Below are 19191 nucleotides of genomic sequence, written 5' to 3'. Positions count from 1 at the left end.
CATCAAAACAAACAATGAATCATTAATTACGTGTTCATTATATTGTACATTAGTACATATTTATAGGAGAGCAGTGGCGATGAGTGAGTGAGTGAGAGGCGTATCGCTTCCCTGTTACCGCCCTGACACACAGCACAGGATGACATTACACACGCGGCGCTGACCTCCCCTCGGCGCCGCCTGTTGCCACTCACAGTTATTCAAGAAAGCATTACATAAGGCAGGATAATCCTCCATCTGTGGACAGGATGCACGTGCGGATGTTGATGTTTCCCAGGCGCAGTTTTGCTTCTTTAAACCTGCTGAAATTCCCCAGTTAATTTCCCTTTGTTGAACCGTATGTTCCAAACAAATAAACGCCACGATGTCAATGATGTGTGACTGACAAAACCGACGAATCTCCCCCAGGACTTTCCCCTGTCTCGTACTTAATGTCAATCTCAAACATTTGTATTGTACCTCCCATTAAGCATTCACCTAAGTTCCCAAAGGCCATTGACGGACAGGACATCTGTGCCGGCCACATTAATTACCGCAGGGAAAACTGTTTCAGCTGAATTAATGAGGGCCTCAACAACAGAATGATTATACCCGAGTTTCCTTCCGGTTAAGATTCATCACATATTCAAATTTGTCACATTTCAGAAACCACACATATGATACATAAGCACATTATTGTAGAGAAGTTAACTTTCCTCTCATCTCTGTTTGGTGTACAGATGCCATACATGTACTTTACTAGAATTATTACACCCGATAATTTAGACTCTGTCTTCTCCGGGGTGAGGCTGGTCACAACTACCAGCTCTCTAACTCTATCACACCATCTGCTTAGGATTTATGCTCAACACCTCCCGCTTGACAGGATGAAGGAGTTCGCTGCTACCTGGCCGAGCTCCCGCAGACTCCTGACACACACACACACACACACACACACACACACACACACACACACACACACACACACACACACACACACACACACACACACACACACACACATACAAACATCCTCATCTCATGCGCATCGTCATGGTGGGTGGTTTCAGGCAGGAGTTGTTGTAGGATGGGAGTTCCTTTTACTCTTAAAGCGATAATTGAGAAATGAATTTACAGTATTCAGCCAACTGTAGAGAGACACTGCACAAAGTAAACAGATTGTAGGAATGCCCATTACGCTGTAAGGTGTCCAAAAGGGACTACTTTATCTTGTCTAAAAGGGAAAAACCCTGAGTGCCAGATGGTAAATTAGGTATATTTTTTTTTGCCAACTCTGTAAATTTATTTCAACTTTTATTGCAGGGCAGTCTATTAAATTCTTTTCAATAGGTTTGGATAGAGAACATAAAAGTTTTACACCTCTTGTAAGCCCCTGACTCTTCAAAGTTTGTGTTTTCTTTGACACCGTAGTATTTGGATATACTGCTTTTATGAATGTAGCAAAAAATTCAAGATGAAATTAATTGGTGATCACTAAGTTTTCAGTTTCTTAAAAGCAACTCTAATCAATTTCATTTCATTTTATAATAAGTATGTATCAAATGTCACTTTTCTGTTTCTGTTGACTCTCGGCTTTCATCGCCTTATTTTTGGCTGTTTGTTCACTACCAAAAGACAGGAATAAATAGCAAGTGTGTCGCTGGTGAACATCACGGAGCATTTAGGAGCCAGAGAGCAGGATATTTCCATCAGGAGGAGGTGGAGACCCAGAGCTAAGACATGAAGAGAAACACAACTCTGAATGAATAATAATGTCCCTCTGCAACTGCCAGATGTGTTTGAAGAAGTTTCTCATATCAGATGAAAAGACAATAGTGTGTCAGAGTTGTGTTTGTCACCAAGCAGCCCAATAAATGTGTTATTGTCGGTTAAAGGTCAGTTTGATTGAATTTGGTCCCCCAGGAGCTCGGCTTATTTCTTAGGGGAGGTGAGTTTTAGAGATGTGTAGTGATTGTTCTGTCCTGGGCAGAGTGGGAAGGTCACTCCTCCACTCTGGGGCCAGCGCTGAATCAAAATTTGTTGGACTATAATTACCATGTTGCCACGGGGAGAGTTAAGTAGTCGGTGGTCATGGGGTGTGAAGAACAAGCTGACCGATCAGGTTTTGGAAAACAACAACAGTTTAACAGAGGTGATGAAGGCAGCCGCTGGAAACAGCACGAAAGCACAGAGAGTTTATTTGAGAGACAATGAGGTCAATGTTGCAGACAAACATCCCAGATGATCATACCAGTGTAATTTAATCTACACTTTTAATGATGAATTTACACTCTGTTGGCTTTTTTAAAAACTATTTCAAACATCTATTATGTCAAATGTTTCCCACATTACCCGCTAACATACATTTTTGAATAAGTGAAGCCAAACATTTGTTTAAATTGTGCTTCACTTTCTACCTATAGCCCCTCGTTTCTGAGCCCCCAAGAGGCCTAGTTGGATTCACCGAGCCCTAATCTTACCGCAGTGCCCCGAGGCTCGATCCCAAAGCCTGGACGTGCCCCAATCTCTAACCTTATGCCCGAGCCCCCAACAGCCGGGAGGTTCACTGGTCAGGCACCCCAAGCTCTCACCTTAAACCAGGGCGCCCAGCCTCATCCACCTAAGCCTGGAGAAGCCCCTGTTGGCTCCCCAAGCCCTGGGCTTAACCCATAAACCCAGAGGCTACACCAGGCTAACACCAAGCTCTAACCCTAACCCAGAGCCCCCAGACTTTTTCAATGGTTGGTCACATGTTTAGGAAATTTTGCCATCATGTCCACATTCCCCTATCGGGGGCCATTTCGCCCTATTTCTAGACTTTCGCTAATCTCATGAAGCAATAACAGCTCCCACAAAATGCCTTCTGGATTTGAAAAATAAGTGGCACAATACACTGTATGTAACACTGACATATTCTACTCCCCCCCCACCCCCCCTCACTCTGGTCTTGTGTGCACAAAGTAACGTGCATGTGCAAACACAAGATAGCACACTTGTGAGTGACAGGATTCCTCATTTAAGTTCCTGCAAACCCACTTTCCTATGTGGGACACTTTGGCATCAATGGCCCATTATTTGATATTGATGTTCAATTAACGTCACTTGGCACTAATATAGCCGGCTGGTTAATCATCCCACGTTGCTCCAGGGTTAATTGTACTTATGAGGAGAATTTGTCTCTGCCTTGAATAGACTCTCAGATTTCTCCCCCTCTGCCTCTCACGTCGCAACCGCCCTCTGAAGAGATGTAGAGATTCACAGCTACACTTTCATTTTTCGCTTTAATTCTCCTTTCAGCGGCGGTGATATTTAAACTCAATATTGTGCTTCAGCGAAGGATTAAATTCAATGTGTATCCTCAGTGAATTGGCTTCCCTGCATCAAAGAGCGTCACTGGCACTTGACTGGTGACAGACTGTGGCTCGTGTTGTCACATTAAGCCGTGTTGTCAGCGGCACGTTCTTCACACATGAGGGGAGGCTTCGCACTCCACCACAGTTTCATTCGCCGTTCAGCCGGTGATTACGCTCGCAGTTTCTCCACACACCAGCAGAGAGGCAAACTTCAGCTGGAAGCCCTCTGTAATGGGAGTGTGGGGAAAGGGATCATGTGGTTCGGCTTGTGTGGCAAAGCGGCCAAGGACGTTTAAGTGATGGCCAAAGGGGAAACTGTTCCAGTGGAAAGAATATGAATGAGACACATATTTGTAAATGCATATATAGCCGAAATTCATTCATTTCCCAATATGTAATTGCAAGGTCTCGTTTCGATTGTTAAAGATTTCATAGATTGGAAATGAAGTGAATAGATACATCATGCCTGTAGCTACGTCTTTTTGTAATTCCCTTTGCTTTCTTTCTGTCTCTGCAGGGTCTCAACAGGTTTTCAAGGTCACCCAGGCTCTCCCATGTGAGTTCAATGCAAATTCAACTTCTTCTCTCTGAGGGGTCTTTATTTTCCTTTGCCCGCAAGACATGGTTTCCTTAAGATGTGATAAATTCCCAAAGCCTGAATGCTATTAAATATTAAATGACCAAGACCACGGCACAACTGTGGTGAGATATGTAATTCTATCTATGCTGTTATATTCCGGCAAAATGAGCCAAACATTACAAACCTTCACTCCACAAATACATCAGTATATTACACTATAACTTTAAACTAGTGGGTAAACTTACAAACACAATAACAGAGAGGCTAACGTACAGAAATTTGTAGGACCAAAATGTTGCGTAATTCTCCCACGGAGTACAACAATAGAAAGGGGAAGTAAAATCACACAGATTTTGTGTAATTATAACAATAAATATCACACATGCATATTGGACTCTTTTACACATCCCTGTGGTATAATTGGCATTGTTGCACTTTTAAGTTCCTGTTTTTTTAGCGGACACGTGTGTGTGTGTGTGTGTGTGTGTGTGTGTGTGTGTGTGTGTGTGTGTGTGTGTGTGTGTGTCTTCAAGGTAAAATCCCCAGTGTTTGTGGGACATGCTGCAACACTGTGTGAGGGTTTTGTGCAGGACTTCCCCTTCAGGTTGAAACTCATGTGGAACAGAGGGTAGTTCAGTCCCTGGAGTTCACTCCCTAACTGGGTCAATAGCTCTCCTGCTGTAGAACCTTATGAGCTACTTTTCTCACTTTGTTGCTGTATGCACCTCCCTGTATCTCCCCACCTTATATTTATATTGTTACACTACTGTTTACAGTGCTATCTTTGTTATTTTAAGTTGTTTCTAATATAAAACCAACATAGGCATATGCAGCCATGGTTAGAGCATAACAGGATTAAATTAATGTCACTGAATATCAACTGTAACACATTATTTGCCATTCATTATGTGCCAGAGTAGTCATTAAAGGTTTTAGGGAGAAAGGTAGGCATTTTAAGTTCGGCTGATTTTCTAATATGATTCACTTTTTGTGTGATTATCATTCCACAGTTTCTAATCTGCTTACATATCTTCAGTTTTTCACAAGCACGAATACAGATAAGGCAGTTTAGGATTTGTGATTCTTAAGTGAAAACTTAATTTTAGAAACTGTATAATTTACGCCTGTGTGTGATATTTCCCATTTTGCAGGAATCCAGGCTCCCCTCCATCGTGGAAACCAAGGGTGACGACCCAGACGACGCCTTCCACCTCTCTCCTGCCACCCGTTCCCGTCGCAACCTCCAGCTGCCCAACTTCAGCAGCCCCGTGCGCCGCACATCCCTGGGAAACCTCCTGGGGGACGAGCTGCGGCAGTTCAACGCCCTGCGCCGCTGCCGCTCCCCCAATCTCAGCCGTGGCTTTCTCGGCCAGAGCTCGTCCCCTGTGCCGCCGACCAAACGAGAGCACAGCACCCCAGCCTCGACCTCAGCCCAGGCAGAGTCAGGGGCTGAGCAGAAGCCTACGAAGCTGCTCATCCCGACCGTCACCTGCTATGCACCCCCAGACCTTAGTCCCAGGTATGGTGAAAATTAAAGTAACTTCAGGTTCCGAACAACAGCAGAAAACAAAAGGAAACTCTTAACAGTCAAATCTAGGAGCAAATCATCTGACCTGAGCTTTTATGATCATCACTATTATTCTATGAAGAATATCAGGTTCCATTCAGTCAATGTAATTTGGGATAATGAGTGCTTTGGCTGCAGATGCACAATGGTTCAACTTTCAAAAGATCTGTTTAAATACTGTTTCCCAGGACGCCCCTGATTTCTTTTTGTTTCTGTGGCTAGTCTACAGCACCTCCAGTCACCATATATTTTGTATTTATTGTTTTTAGTATCAGAAGTTCTCATCATATCAAATCTATGACTTCCTGTACTTCTATTTCATTTCATAGACTTCCAATACACAGTTGAATCATCAAAACGCAGAAGGTTATTTTTCTTATAAGATTGATTACTTTGAATGAATTCCCTCTCTGTGCTGCCCCAGTATGTAGACTGAACTCTGCAGAGCACGTTATTCATATGACCTGAATATAAGGTGTTGCAGTAATGGACACCTAAAGTCATGCCTGAGAAACCTGCATCATCTACTTAATGTAAATCCTGTGTATTTGCATTGCAAATTTTAACAGATGTCACTGCATTCCATTGCCAGAGCACCTTATCCTCGTGCCCCAACCATCTGTATTCATAATGTATCCTTCAGTCATCCAGTAAGTCCTAGATATGGGTAAGTGCTGGTTCAGAGAGCTCGGGTGTTCGAGCCCACGTGGGCCTCTGCCAGCAGCGAGCTCTCGTGGCGCATACCTGGGTCGTCTGCCGGCTCCGGTGATAATTGAAAAAGCTCTACTGTTACACTAACGCAAGCCTCTCTCCCCTTTCACCCCCTCCCACCAGGGTTGTAGATGGCATCGAAGACAATGGGCACACGTTCCATTTTAACGTGGAGCACAGCGGGCCGAAAGCCAGCAGAGGGGGCAGCGTTCAGGGTAAGTCAAGCCGCCTCCAGCTGCGAGGGTCAGCCAGGTGCCAGATGGCTGGAGGTAAACTCCGGAGTTCAAACTGTGGACGCTGCACGGCGCCTCTCTGGGGAAACATGAGAGTGCAGAGGAGTGAAATGACAGCCTGGTGTCCAGAGAGTCAGAGAACATGTTAAAGGACAACTGAGGTCAAAGCCAGGTGCTGATCCTCTGACCTGAGCTTTCACTGATCACCACTGTCAATCTAATGAGAATATCAGGTTCTGCTCACTCAGAGTCGTTCACCTCAATGTAATAAAGTGCTTTGGCTGCAGATGCAAACCAGTGCAACTATATACACAAAAAAAAAGTGTAGTGAAGGATGCACCTCCTGCATTTTTAACTCCATGCCGTGGCTCTACAGCGCCTCCTGGAGGATGGCCTGCTTTTTGTTTCTAATACGAGCCTCAGTGAGTCCAGATACTTTGAGCTGTGTTCTGTCATGTGTCGTCAGTCGTGTTTAAAGTCTTCACAAGCTTCATTGTTATGGATCCTTCACGAAGTCAAGGGCACCTGGAGAGTTCACAACTCCACCAACAATCCTCTTATAGAACCACATTTTAATCCACTAGACCCAGATTTTTATTTGGCATCAATATCAGTCATCTAAACATAAATTAATCTCAGAAAAATCAACAAATGTTGCAATGTTAAAGAAAGTTTTTTTTATTTGCTTCGTCTGGATTTCATCTGCTTTCTTATTTTAACAGACTCCACGCAGGCGAACTCCACCTTGTTGCTGGAGACCGAGGAGGTCCGGCAGAGTATCAGTCAACTCAACCATAAGGTAAAGTGCAGCCTCTTCAATGAAATCAAAAATGTTCGGATCAAAGATTTGATTTAAAACCACCTCTGAATAAACTTTGTTGCCAGCTCTGTATCCATCTCTTCTGTCTTCTCTTTTGGAATATGACAAATATGAAGCATGAAGCATTAAAGAATTTGTAATGTGAGAGTAAAACCTGTGTGCTAATTCCATTAAATAAGATATTGAGAAAAGGATTCACTGACAGCGCAATAAGAAAAAGGTTTTCCGTCAGATTCGTCCCTGACAAATAAATCAGACAGACGAAAGTTCTTTGTTGCACTGTGATGTCTCTTAATGTAATGTGTTCTACTTGCAAAACGCTATTTCCTTTTTATGCACCTCCATAAAAATGACCATTAAAGGAATCTGAATCTGAATCACAGTGAGATCAAGTTCCTGCCTTGTGTCTCAATCTGACCCTGCACTTTTAATCTGAACATGAATAGAGCCAAAGCAGGTGGAAGTAGAGCATCCAGATGGGCCCAGGTAGGTGCTGTCTGAAGTCCATATTAATTAATCGGTGGGGCACTTCTGCAGTGCAGAGGCTTGCCAGGAGTGCTGACTCCACAGACTGGAGAAAAGAAATTCTAATGATGACAAACCAGCTTTTCTCTGGTCCCTTTTCCCTCTTGGTTCACCGACTTGTTCCCAGTTTTCTTTTCTCCTTTCTTCCATATTTGCGTCATTGACCTGCAGTCGGCGTCCCTCTGGATTTCACTATTGCGTGGAATATGTCGTAGAGGGGACGATAAATTGTTTGGTTGTCCTTTTGGAGGTCGCTGGAAAATTATATCTGGACATAAGTCTGAGTAATTGGGTAGATTTGTTATATTTTGAAGCTGTTTTTGCAAACTTTACCATGTTCTCTCTGTGTGATGGTAAAAAGAGAAAGGCCAGCACGCCTAAACCTTGTGTTCTCTCTGCACAGATGGGAACCTTAAACCAGGAAGTATCTGAGCTCACCAAGGGCCTCCACCACATGATGCACCTCCTCCAGACTTACATCTCCGTGCATCACTACAAAGCCACATACCCGTACAGTGTCCAGATGGTGCCCGTCCCCCAAACAGACCCCAGCACTGGCATATCGTTCAACCTACCATCAGCCTACCACGTCCACAACGACCCTGGGAGTTACGAAGTCCACAGCCACCAAAGTGTCCCCCCCGCTGGCCACTGGAGCTACAGTGGAGCTGCGGAAACCCAGACAGAGAGCCACCATCGACCTCAATCTCCCAGTCCAGCTGCTCCCTCCTCTCCGCCCCTCTCTCTGAACTCTGCGCCCAACTTGGGCTTGTGTCGCGGCTCTGAGAGCACAATCACACCTGTGTGGACCAGCCCGTCTCTTGTCAGCGTCAGCCCGGGCTTCCAGGGTGGAGGTCCAGGCCTTGCTGGGGGGGACGCCTCTGACAACAGACCTCTCAGTGCTCACCCAGCGGCCATCAGCCAGTCCCAGCCCACTTTGTGCCTGCAGCCTCCCAGTGATAGTGATGAACACTTGTATCATTTGTCCAGCGCCCCCACAGGTACGTCCACACACAGCCTGCTGGACTCGTCACCGAGCTCTTACCCCCACCTCTGCCTGCAGTCAGACTCTCATCTCAGTTTACCCAAAACCTCACATGAGGAGATATGTGCTCTGATGTCCTCCCCAACATCTCAAAATCTGATCCAGGACACCTCCATCTTCCAAATCAAGGACTCTTACCCCTCCGTCCACCCTGTCTCTGCCTCTCCGCCCACATTGCCCAGCCACCCTCCCAGATCCTCCCTGGATTCAGGGTCGCCACAATCAGACGCTCTTGGGCCCCATCTACCACTGCGCGACCCAACTGCCACAGAACATAACAGTCTGGAGTGCCTACTGGGGAACGGGGGCTCTATGGAGAGCAGGGACAGTGAAAGTGTGTCATCACGAAGATCCAGCATCGGCGTGCACACCCAGAGCACAGAACAGTCGTGGTGTCTGGACCTCACAGATTAGACTGTTTCAGGGGCAGACTCACTGATTTCACTGCAGCTGGGAAGAAAAGCAACAGTAACTGAAATGCAAATTCTTACAGTGTTTAAAGAGACTCTGCTGGAGGTTGTCAATGTGTGCTGTATTTCCCCCTTTTAATTCCTGGGCTCTCGTATTTGTCAAACTCCACGCAATTTACACCATTTCTATGCAAAAGCATGTCATTTGTGCATTATCTTGGCTTTACTAAAGTGTGTCTTTAAAGAAAAGCTCCACAGTAGTGGTTCTAGTATATATCTCTTTAATATTTCCGACATCCTTGGTGCAATTTGCAGTTGATGAAACCTGTTACCTCCTTGCATGGTAAAGTTGTTTATTCTTTTTCCTAAGGAAAAGGTTCCCAAATCGGTGGGCGAGCATTCTGCAGTACATGAGAACCTGTCGCTTGTGCACACAGAGACTGTCTTTAAAGACAGGTCAGAGCAGGGGGATGTTTTCATGTCACACACTTCACCTTGCATAATGGGAATTCAGTTTGTGCAGAGATTGTTTCTCCTTCTGGTTGAATTGAATGTTTTTCGGAGTTTAGCATTTTTTATTTGCAGATTGGTCCTTTGACTATGAATATCCAAACTCCACAAAGCAGTTCACGATACAAAGTGTATGATTTCTATCCGAGTTTCATGGAACATCTCTTTTTTTTAATTCTGTCCTTCAGGAGATAATATTCGTTCTTGTTCCTCCAGGTTTATTGGATTTTCACAAAAAAGAAAGGTGGAAAGGGTTCTATGATTCAGTAAATATAGTTGCTGATAAATGTAAACATAAATAAATACAAACATTTAGCTGAAAAGTGGGTCCCATTAAATATTTAATACTTATTAATTGACTAAATATGAATTTGCCTCTCGGGATAAAAACCTTTACGATACTCACATAGTATTTAGAATATTCAAGAATACTATTCTGATTGATTGATTGATTCTGATATTCTGAATGATTCCTCCCTGGCTGACGAAATAAAGTGTGCAGACAATATCTGACTCTGTTCTTTACTGTAGTGGCACAATTGATGCATTTCATTCTGAAAAGCTGTTTGTTGGATGGGTCCTGCGGAGATTCAGCTTCAAAAAGAACATCTGGTAAAAACCTTTGGACTGATTGTGATTCACACTCAATCAAATGTTTGTGGCAAAGCTTCAGAAACAACTTGAATTCACCTACTTTGCTTGTTCCGCCTTTTTTCAGTCGCTAATTTTGGGCTCTGGTCCTCAACAGCTCCTGCATAATGTACCTCAAGTGAATTCAACCGTCAGAACATTCAGCTTGTTCCTGCGATCATTTTACTTTTCCCTACTCCTCATACATTTTTTCAAATATTCACCTTTTCCTGCATTTTTTGGGCAGCAGTCACACTATAGTTTTCCTATAATTTTGCCTATAATTCCTATAATTTTTCTTCATGTGCCTTTTTCAGTCGAAAGGTAAATGATCTGTATTTATATAGTGCTTAATCTTGATGACTACTCAGATTGAAAATGTGTACGTTTTTATTATCTCCTATGTACTCTTAGAGTAAATCCCAAAAAGAGAAGAAGAAAAAAAATTGTATTAATTTACCATGAAGGAGAAAGTTAATTAAAACCTCTGGAGAGAACCGAACACAGAAACTCTCTACAGCCGGATTTCTTAAAAGAAAAGAGGATTTACTGCAGCTGCTCCTCTTCGCACTTCAGTGGCTGTGAAGTCAATGAGTTGTCTATGAGTCCGTCTGGACTAAAACTTTCGCAGCAGGTTCATCAGCCTCAGGATTCCGGAGAAACAGGTCACAAGGTTATGTTTTCACTGGCAGTTGTGTGTTTGTTAGGATTACGCAAAAACTGCTGGACTTTCTGAAACATTAGTTTTTCCACATTTACTTAATAATTTATGGAATCAATCACTTGATGAAAAAAATCTGACATGTTTAAGGGGACTGATATTCATGACAATGTGCAAATTGAGTTTTGATGTTAATTCAATTTTTTTATTTTATTCAGTTGCTTTGTTTTTTTACATTCAGGGTTTCAGGATGCATAAGTAAACTCCAAAGCATTTTTTTATTATTATTATTTATCATATTTATTTATTGGTTCATTTCATGCCCACTGACTCAGTTTAAACACGCGATCTGTTTGTCTTCATCCTCTGTTTGTGCAGCCAGTTGTATTGATTTTGTGAAATAAGAGATACTGTCATGCTTTGACCTTAAAATGGAGTTTGGTCAGAGAACTGGTGTTATTTGTTAAACCTGCACGTTAAGGGAAAGTCACAGTAAATATTAGTATTTGTTGTCTTTCTTGTGATTGTGTCAGTATCTATTAGTTTAATGATCAATCGTACTGTTCAGTTCGTTTCCTGGATATCAGCAGTGTAAGTGCGTGTTTCCCCGCCGTACGTCACCCAGTGAGGAAAAGCCCGGATGACATTCTTGCTCGTTTGTTTGTCTTAGTTGTCAGCCTAGAGTGAGTTCAACTGCACATGTGCCATTTTGTTTTACTCTTTTTTAATGTTTGTGTCATAGTTAACTTTTTTCAAGCTGGTAAACATGATATTTTTCTTTATGCAGGTGAAGCCTTGAGATGTAACTGTGGAGTCCTGCCAAACAGTGTCTGCGCTGGAGCCAGCGAGTGCATGAGCTGTTTACAGACATGAACTCCTATGACTCCGGATCTGCAATTGGTACAAGGTACAACTAAAAGCAGCGGAGTTGGCAAGCAGCTATCTTGCATCTCTGTCATCAGTTCCTGTAACCCTGCATGCAGCAGCTGCACCAGAAGGTTTTGGCCACCAGAACGAGCAGATGCATTATTCTGGGATTATTTAGTGAGTGTAAAAGTGAGCACAGAGAAGCCACTCTGAGGATGGCATACAGGGAAGTTTCTAAAATCCACGGTTTAAGCCACATGATGCAACGTTTTTAAATTTTTTATTATCAGTTTTAAAATTGATGCTTCACTGACTTGGAATAAGGAGAATGTTTCCTCTGTTGTTTTATATGTCTGAAGAATGGGTCACCATTTACTTCCATTGTATTGGATTTGGTTGCAATGCTGTTTACACCTGAAACTCCAAAAGTGTTTTGTATGATTTTGAGGTTATTACAACGAAATAAACCACAGCTCTTTGGTTTCATCCCAGAACGATGTCCCTCAAAATGATAGTGTTGCAAATTTCCCTGGTTGGACGTGTTAAAGTGCAGCTGAGGACGCGGTGCTTCGTCTCAACCTGTGGCCTTGGAATCACCAGCAGGGCTCCATCTGTTTTTATTTTTGATCATTATTGAGACTTAAAGTATTTTGTTGTTATCACATGTCAGCCAGTTGTGTCATACTTGGCTTTCCAGAGTTGGATAATATTGGATCTACATGAATTGTGCAACAAAACCAGACAATAAAAAGGGATCCTGCAAACAGGGAGCACACATCTGAGGAATCTAAACTCAGGAGACAATTCACCAGGTAGGACATGTTTCCATTTATGAATATGTGGGTTATGAGAGAACTTGATGAGTTTGAGGCTCTAACACTTTTTTAATACATAGTGAAAACATGAAGTCTGTGATCCTCGCTCTTTTGGTGGTGTTGGTTGTCGGCCACAGTGAGTAAACTCTTAAACTCATTAAACCGTACAATATTAATTTCTACCTGTGAAATTCAATGGCTAATATGCAATCAATTTAATTTTATATATGATGACACTGTATATATTCTGTTTACACTATTTTATTTCTATTCCATTTCTATTTTCATGTTTCCTATATCTGTATTGCAAGTTTACTTATGTCTATTTTTACTGTGCTTTTTAACACAGCAAATCTCCCCGTCATCTCATCTTATCTTATCTTATCTTATCTTATCTTATCTTATCTTGTTTTTGTTCTGAGAATTGAGAGGCAATGAAAATCCTGTGTCCATCTGCACACATTTGGTTTTCCTTTTGCAGGTGAAGCCTTGAGGTGTAACTGTGGAGGTAAGACTCAGTGTTCAAGCAGAATTCAGACCTGCTCTGGTTCAGACCAAGTCTGTGCCAGCATCAGGTTTAACCACCCTGGTAAGTATGAGCCTTTCCATCAGTACTGCAATACTACAACTATAAAGAGAGGAAGATGTCTGATCATCCATTCTGATTTTTTTCTGTGTTGTCACAGCTACCGGATACTTCCAGAGTTGCTATCCAGCAGGTGGTTGTCAGAATCTGATACGTTCAGGGATAGGAACCGGGTCCTGCTGCAGCTATGATCTGTGCAACTAAACAATGAACATAGTGCAACACATCTTCCAGTGAATGAACAATCCACTGTAATGTAATGTTTGCTGCATTGTCCTAATAAAGATCATTCATTTGGAGCTTTTGTCCTTTTTCACTTTTCATATTTCCCTTGTGTTTATTATGGGTTTGGTGTTTGTTGCCTGCACTGTGTTCTTGTGACATAGTTTTTGTGAGGAGAACAAATTAAAGGGCTTCTATTACAGTGATTGGGATATTTTAAGAGATGAAACTTTTATTTTGAAAAGAAAAAAAACAAAGCAATAAAATGTGAATACTAAAAGTCAAGTTCTTGCAGAAGACATGGGCACAGATCAAATTCACACCAAAGTCCTATCAGCACATAACAGTTATATTATAGCGCCAATGTGTGTCTGATTTTTTTCATCAAGATCCATTAATTATTCTCTGAGATATCAAGGAAAATGTTGAAAAGTGCTCGCAATTTTAAAGTAAGTGAAAACATTTCTCGGATCCTCCCCCTGATACAGATCCACACCTGAATGTAACTGGATCTACCTTGTGTCATGGTCATGCCCACCCCTTTACTAAATGTCATGGAAATTAGTTTAGTATGTTTTGCGTAATCCTGCAAACAAGCAAACAAGCAAACACCAACAACAACATATTTGCAGAGGTAAAAATCTCTGAGTCTCTGTCTACTGGTATTTAGGGAAAGTAATTACAAAATAAAAGAGGAAATAACTAAAAAGGGTGTCGCACAGAGGTGCAGATGGTGACAATACACAGATCTACTCAGGTCGTTCTGAATGAGGATTTTATTTAGGATCCTCCTGGGGTCAACGCACATTCATCACAACCTGAATGGCCCATTAGTGTCAGTGTTTCTGAACTCAAAGTGAAATATGGATAAGATGTAATGAGTCACATAGAGTAACTAATGATTAAGTATGATTCCAGTGTATGACATTGCTTCAGGTCCCGCTCCCACACCGGGAAGGAAGGAGGAATTTGGATTTTGCCCTAAAAACAACATATTTCATATTGTATATTTCATCTGACTGTTTAAATTGCCAACATCAGCTGAGTTTTTCTTACTTTGTTGTTTGTTTACATGGAACACGTCCGAGTTCATTCTTGGAAAAATGACATCATGAGCTATTTATGATACATATATCTGCCAGATTGCAAACTTGGATAAAAATAGACTTGGTAGAAGATTACTCTACTTGAAGACTTGTAGGTTTTTGAAGTTATTCTTTTCATATTTCGATTTTCTATTGCTCTGTTTCATTTTCTGGACTCTGGAAATCTTCAAATGTCAACAATGAAACTTTTCTGATGTTTGAAGGTGTTTTTGTTCGATATGTTGGTGATAAGAATGACGTCATATGAAATAAACCACAGCTCTTTGGTTTCATCCCAGAACGATGTCCCTCAAAATGATAGTGTTGCAAATTTCCCTGGTTGGAAGTGTTAAAGTGCAGCTGAGGACACGGTGCTTCGTCTCAACCTGTGGCCTTGGAATCACCAGCAGGGCTCCATCTGTTTTTATTTTTGATCAACATGGAGTCTAAAGGTATTTTGTTGTTATCACATGTCAGCCAGTTGTGTAATACTTGGCTTTCCAGAGTTGGATAATATTGGATTTTCATGAATTGTGCAACAAAACCAGACAATAAAAAGGGATCCTGCAAACAGGGAGCACACATCTGAGGAATCTAAACTCAGGAGACAATTCACCAGGTAGGACATGTTTCCATTTATGAATATGTGGGTTATGAGAGAACTTGATGAGTTTGAGGCTCTGACACTGTTTTAATACATAGTGAAAACATGAAGGCTGTGATCCTCACTCTTTTGGTGGTGTTGGTTGTCGGCCACAGTGAGTAAACTCTTAAAATCATTAAACCGTACAATATTCATTTCTACCTGTGAAATTCAACGGCTAATATGCAATCAATTTAATTTTGACAATGGATATTTTCTGTTTACACTATTTATTTCTATTCCATTTCTATTTTCATATTTCTTTACATTTATATTGCAAGTCTACTTATGTCTATTTTTACTGTCCTCTTTAACACAGCAAATCTCCCCGTCATCTAATCTCATCTCATCTCATCTTATCTTATCTTATCTTATCTTATCTTATCTTATCTTATCTTATCTCATCTCATCTTACCTTAGCTTGTTTTTGTTCTGAGAATTGAGAGGCAATGAAAATCCTGTGTCCATCTGCACACATCTGTTTTTTCCTTTTGCAGGTGAAGCCTTGAAGTGTAACTGTGGAGGTGAGAGACACTGTTCACGCAGCATTGAGGCCTGTACTAGTTCGGCCCATTTCTGTCTCAACTTCAGCTATAACCCCCCTTGTAAGTATGAGCCTTTCCATCAGTACTGCAATAATACAACTATAAAGAAAGGAAGATGTCTGGTGATCCATTCTGATTTTTTTCATGTTGTCACAGCTACCGAATACCAAAAGAGATGCGCTACAGAGGATGAGTGTCGACGGATGATTAATTATAGGTTTGGAACCGGGTTCTGCTGCAACGATGATCTGTGCAACTAAACAATGAACATAGTGCAACACATCTTCCAGTGAATGAACAATCCACTGTAATGTAATGTTTGCTGCATTGTCCTAATAAAGATCAATCAGTTGCTGCTTTTGTCTTTTTTCACTTTTCATTTTTCATATTTCCCTTGTGTTTATTATGGGTTTGGTGTTTGTTGCCTGCATTGGGCTCTTGTGACAAAGAAGTAATGCAACATAGTTTTTGTGGGGAGCAAAAATAAAGGGGCTTCTATTACAGTGATTGGGATATTTCAAGAGATGAAACTTTTATTTTGAAAAGAATGATAAACAAAGCAGACTGGGCACCGTTCAAATTCACACCAAAGTCCTATCAGCACATAACAGTTATATTATAGCGCCATCGTATGTCTGATTTTTTTCATGAAGAGCCATTAATTATTCTCTGAGATATCAAGGAAAATGTTGAGAAGTGCTCGCAATTTTAAAGTCAGTGAAAACATTTCCCGGATCCTCCCCCTGATACAGATCCACACCTGAATGTAACTGGATCTACCTTGTGTCATGGTCATGCCCACCCCTTCACTAAATGCCACAGTGAGTAAACTCTTAAAATCATTAAACCGTACAATATTCATTTCTGCCTTTGAAATTCAACGGCTAATATGCAATCAATTTAATTTTGACACTTTATATTTTCCGTTAACACTATTTATTTATATTTTCATATTTCTTTACATTTATATTGCAAGTCTACTTATGTCTATTTTTACTGTCCTCTTTAACATTTTGCCCGTCATCTAATCTCATCTCATCTCATCTTATGTTATGTTATGTTATGTTATGTTATGTTATGTTATGTTATTTTATCTTATCTTATCTTATCTTATCTTATCTTATCTTATCTTATTTTATCTTATCTTATCTTAACTTATCTTATCTTAACTTGTTTTTGTTCTGAGAATTGAGAGGCAATGAAAATGCTGTGTCCATCTGCACACATTTGTTTTTTCCTTTTGCAGGTGAAGCCTTGAAGTGTAACAAGTGCATTACGAGTCACTGTTCACGCAGCACTGAGACCTGCTCTGGTTCAGACCAAGTCTGTATATACTTCAGGTTTAAACCCCCTAGTAAGTATGATTCTTTCCATCAGTACTGCAATAATACAACTATAAAGAAAGGAAGATGTCTGGTGATCCATTCTGATTTTGTCCGTGTTGTCACAGCTAACAGATACTTCCAGAGATGCTCTTCAGCAGCTGATTGTCGAACGATGATGCGTTCAGGGATAGGAACCGGGCTCTGCTGCAACTATGATCTGTGCAACTAAACAATGAACATAGTGCAACACATCTTCCAGTGAATGAACAATCCACTGTAATGTAATGTTTGCTGCATTGTCCTTATAAAGATCATTCAGTTAATGCTTTTGTCTTTTTTCACTTTTCATTTTTCATATTTCCCTTGTGTTTATTATGGGTTTGATGTTTGTTGCCTGCATTGGGCTCTTGTGACAAAGAAGTAATGCAACATAGTTTTTTTGAGGAAAAAAATAAAGGGGCTTCTATTACAGTGATTGGGATATTTGAAGAGATGAAACTTTTATTTTGAAAAGAATGATAAACAAAGCAGACTGGGCACTGTTCAAATTCACACCAAAGTCCCATCAGCACATAACAGTTATATTATAGCGCCATCGTGTGTCTGATTTTTTTCATGAAGATCCATTAATTATTCTCTGAGATATCAAGGAAAATGTTGAAATTTGCTCGCAATTTTAAAGTAAGTGAAAACATTTCTCGGATCCTCCCCCTGATACAGATCCACACCTGAATGTAACTGGATCTACCTTGTGTCATGGTCATGCCCACCCCTTCACTAAATGTCATGGAAATTTGTTTAGTAGGTGTTGCGTGATCCTGCAAACAATCAAACAAGCAAACACCGACAACAACATATTTGCAGAGGTAAAAATCTCTGAGTCTCTGTCTACTGTTATTTAGGGAAAGTAATTACAAAATAAAAGAGGAAATAACTAAAAAGGGTGTCGCACAGAGGTGCAGATGGTGACAATACACAGATCTACTCAGGTCGTTCTGAATGAGGATTTTATTTAGGATCCTCCTGCGGTCAACGCACATTCATCACAACCTGAATGACCCATTAGTGTCAGTGTTTCTGAACTCAAAGTGAAATATGGATAAGATGTAATGAGTCACATAGAGTAACTAATGATTAAGTATGATTCCAGTGTATGACATTGCTTCAGGTCCCGCTCCCACACCGGGAAGGAAGGAGGAATTTGGATTTTGCCCTAAAAACAACATATTTCATATTGTATATTTCATCTGACTGTTTAAATTGCCAACATCAGCTGAGTTTTTCTTACTTTGTTGTTTGTTTACATGGAACACGTCCGAGTTCATTCTTGGAAAAATGACATCATGAGCTATTTTTGATACATATATCTGCCAGATTGCAAAGTCAGATAAAAACAGACTGGGAAGAAGATTTAGAGTTTTACCTGCATCATGAAATAGCTTTAATTTATTTTAGACAATAACGTGAAAACATATCTAAATTCAGACTTTTTATTGGTTTGGGTCCAAATAATGTTTTTGCTTCAAACAGTGACTGTAAGTTTCCTTTGGTTAAAATTCCCAAATTCCTGTTTTTAAGTATCTCGAAATTCCTCCCTACTTGAAGACTTGTAGGTTTTTGAAGTTATTCTTTTCATATTTCAATTTTCTATTGATCTGTTTCATTTTCTAGACTCTGGAAATCTTCAAATGTCAACAATGAAACTTTTCTGATGTTTGAAGGTGTTTTTGTTCGATATGTTGTTGATAAGAATGAGGTCATATGAAATAAACCACAGCTCTTTGGTTTCATCCCAGAACGATGTCCCTCAAAATGATAGTGTTGCAAATTTCCCTGGTTGGAAGTGTTAAAGTGCAGCTGAGGACACGGTGCTTCGTCTCAACCTGTGGCCTTGGAATCACCAGCAGGGCTCCATCTGTTTTTATTTTTGATCAATATGGAGTCTAAAGGTATTTTGTTGTTATCACATGTCAGCCAGTTGTGTCATACTTGGCTTTCCAGAGTCGGGTTATATTGGATCTACATGAATTGTGCAACAAAACCAGACAATAAAAAGGGATCCTGCAAACAGGGAGCACA

The 19191-nt window shown here is 41.0% G+C and overlaps 2 protein-coding genes across 5 annotated transcripts in view; both read left to right on the top strand.

Annotated features, from left to right (window-relative positions):
• kcnh4b (potassium voltage-gated channel, subfamily H (eag-related), member 4b) overlaps positions 1-10361 on the top strand; it is a 37275-nt gene extending 26914 nt beyond the window's left edge. Inside the window, exons 13-17 of the mRNA XM_034571526.1 lie at positions 3850-3888; positions 5064-5431; positions 6314-6405; positions 7146-7222; positions 8172-10361. Of these exons, the coding sequence (XP_034427417.1) occupies positions 3850-3888; positions 5064-5431; positions 6314-6405; positions 7146-7222; positions 8172-9227 (1632 nt within the window). The 3' untranslated portion in view covers positions 9228-10361. The remainder of the gene's footprint in view (positions 1-3849; positions 3889-5063; positions 5432-6313; positions 6406-7145; positions 7223-8171) is intronic.
• A 2225-nt stretch (positions 10362-12586) lies between these two features.
• On the top strand, positions 12587-17435 carry LOC117753450 (lymphocyte antigen 6D-like). 4 transcript variants are annotated; one of them, XM_034571538.1, is made up of 4 exons: positions 12587-12703; positions 12787-12842; positions 13188-13295; positions 13393-13589. In XM_034571538.1, the coding sequence occupies exons 2-4, from the start codon at positions 12794-12796 to the stop codon at positions 13494-13496; spliced, it is 261 nt and encodes an 86-aa protein (XP_034427429.1). In that variant the 5' UTR covers positions 12587-12703; positions 12787-12793; the 3' UTR covers positions 13497-13589. The 4 variants fall into 4 exon arrangements, with proteins under 4 accessions (XP_034427429.1, XP_034427427.1, XP_034427426.1 ...); XM_034571536.1 differs by lacking the exon at positions 13393-13589 and adding an exon at positions 17238-17396 and having other exon boundaries at positions 12663-12727; positions 12781-12842; XM_034571535.1 differs by having other exon boundaries at positions 12667-12727; positions 12781-12842.
• The last annotated feature ends 1756 nt before the right edge of the window (positions 17436-19191 follow it).

Source organism: Hippoglossus hippoglossus, chromosome 19 (genome assembly GCF_009819705.1).
Source record: "Hippoglossus hippoglossus isolate fHipHip1 chromosome 19, fHipHip1.pri, whole genome shotgun sequence".
Lineage (NCBI taxonomy): Eukaryota > Metazoa > Chordata > Actinopteri > Pleuronectiformes > Pleuronectidae > Hippoglossus > Hippoglossus hippoglossus.
The sequence above is the reverse complement of the archived record's forward strand: the minus strand, read 5'-3'. Positions and strand labels throughout refer to the sequence as shown.

Bases quoted from the DNA above. Each gene is read 5' to 3' on its own strand.
- LOC117753450 (XM_034571536.1), top strand. The intron at 12,843-13,187 runs GTGAGTAAACTC...TTCCTTTTGCAG, and splicing joins GGTGTTGGTTGTCGGCCACA to GTGAAGCCTTGAGGTGTAAC. The intron at 13,296-17,237 runs GTAAGTATGAGC...GTGTTGTCACAG, and splicing joins CATCAGGTTTAACCACCCTG to CTAACAGATACTTCCAGAGA.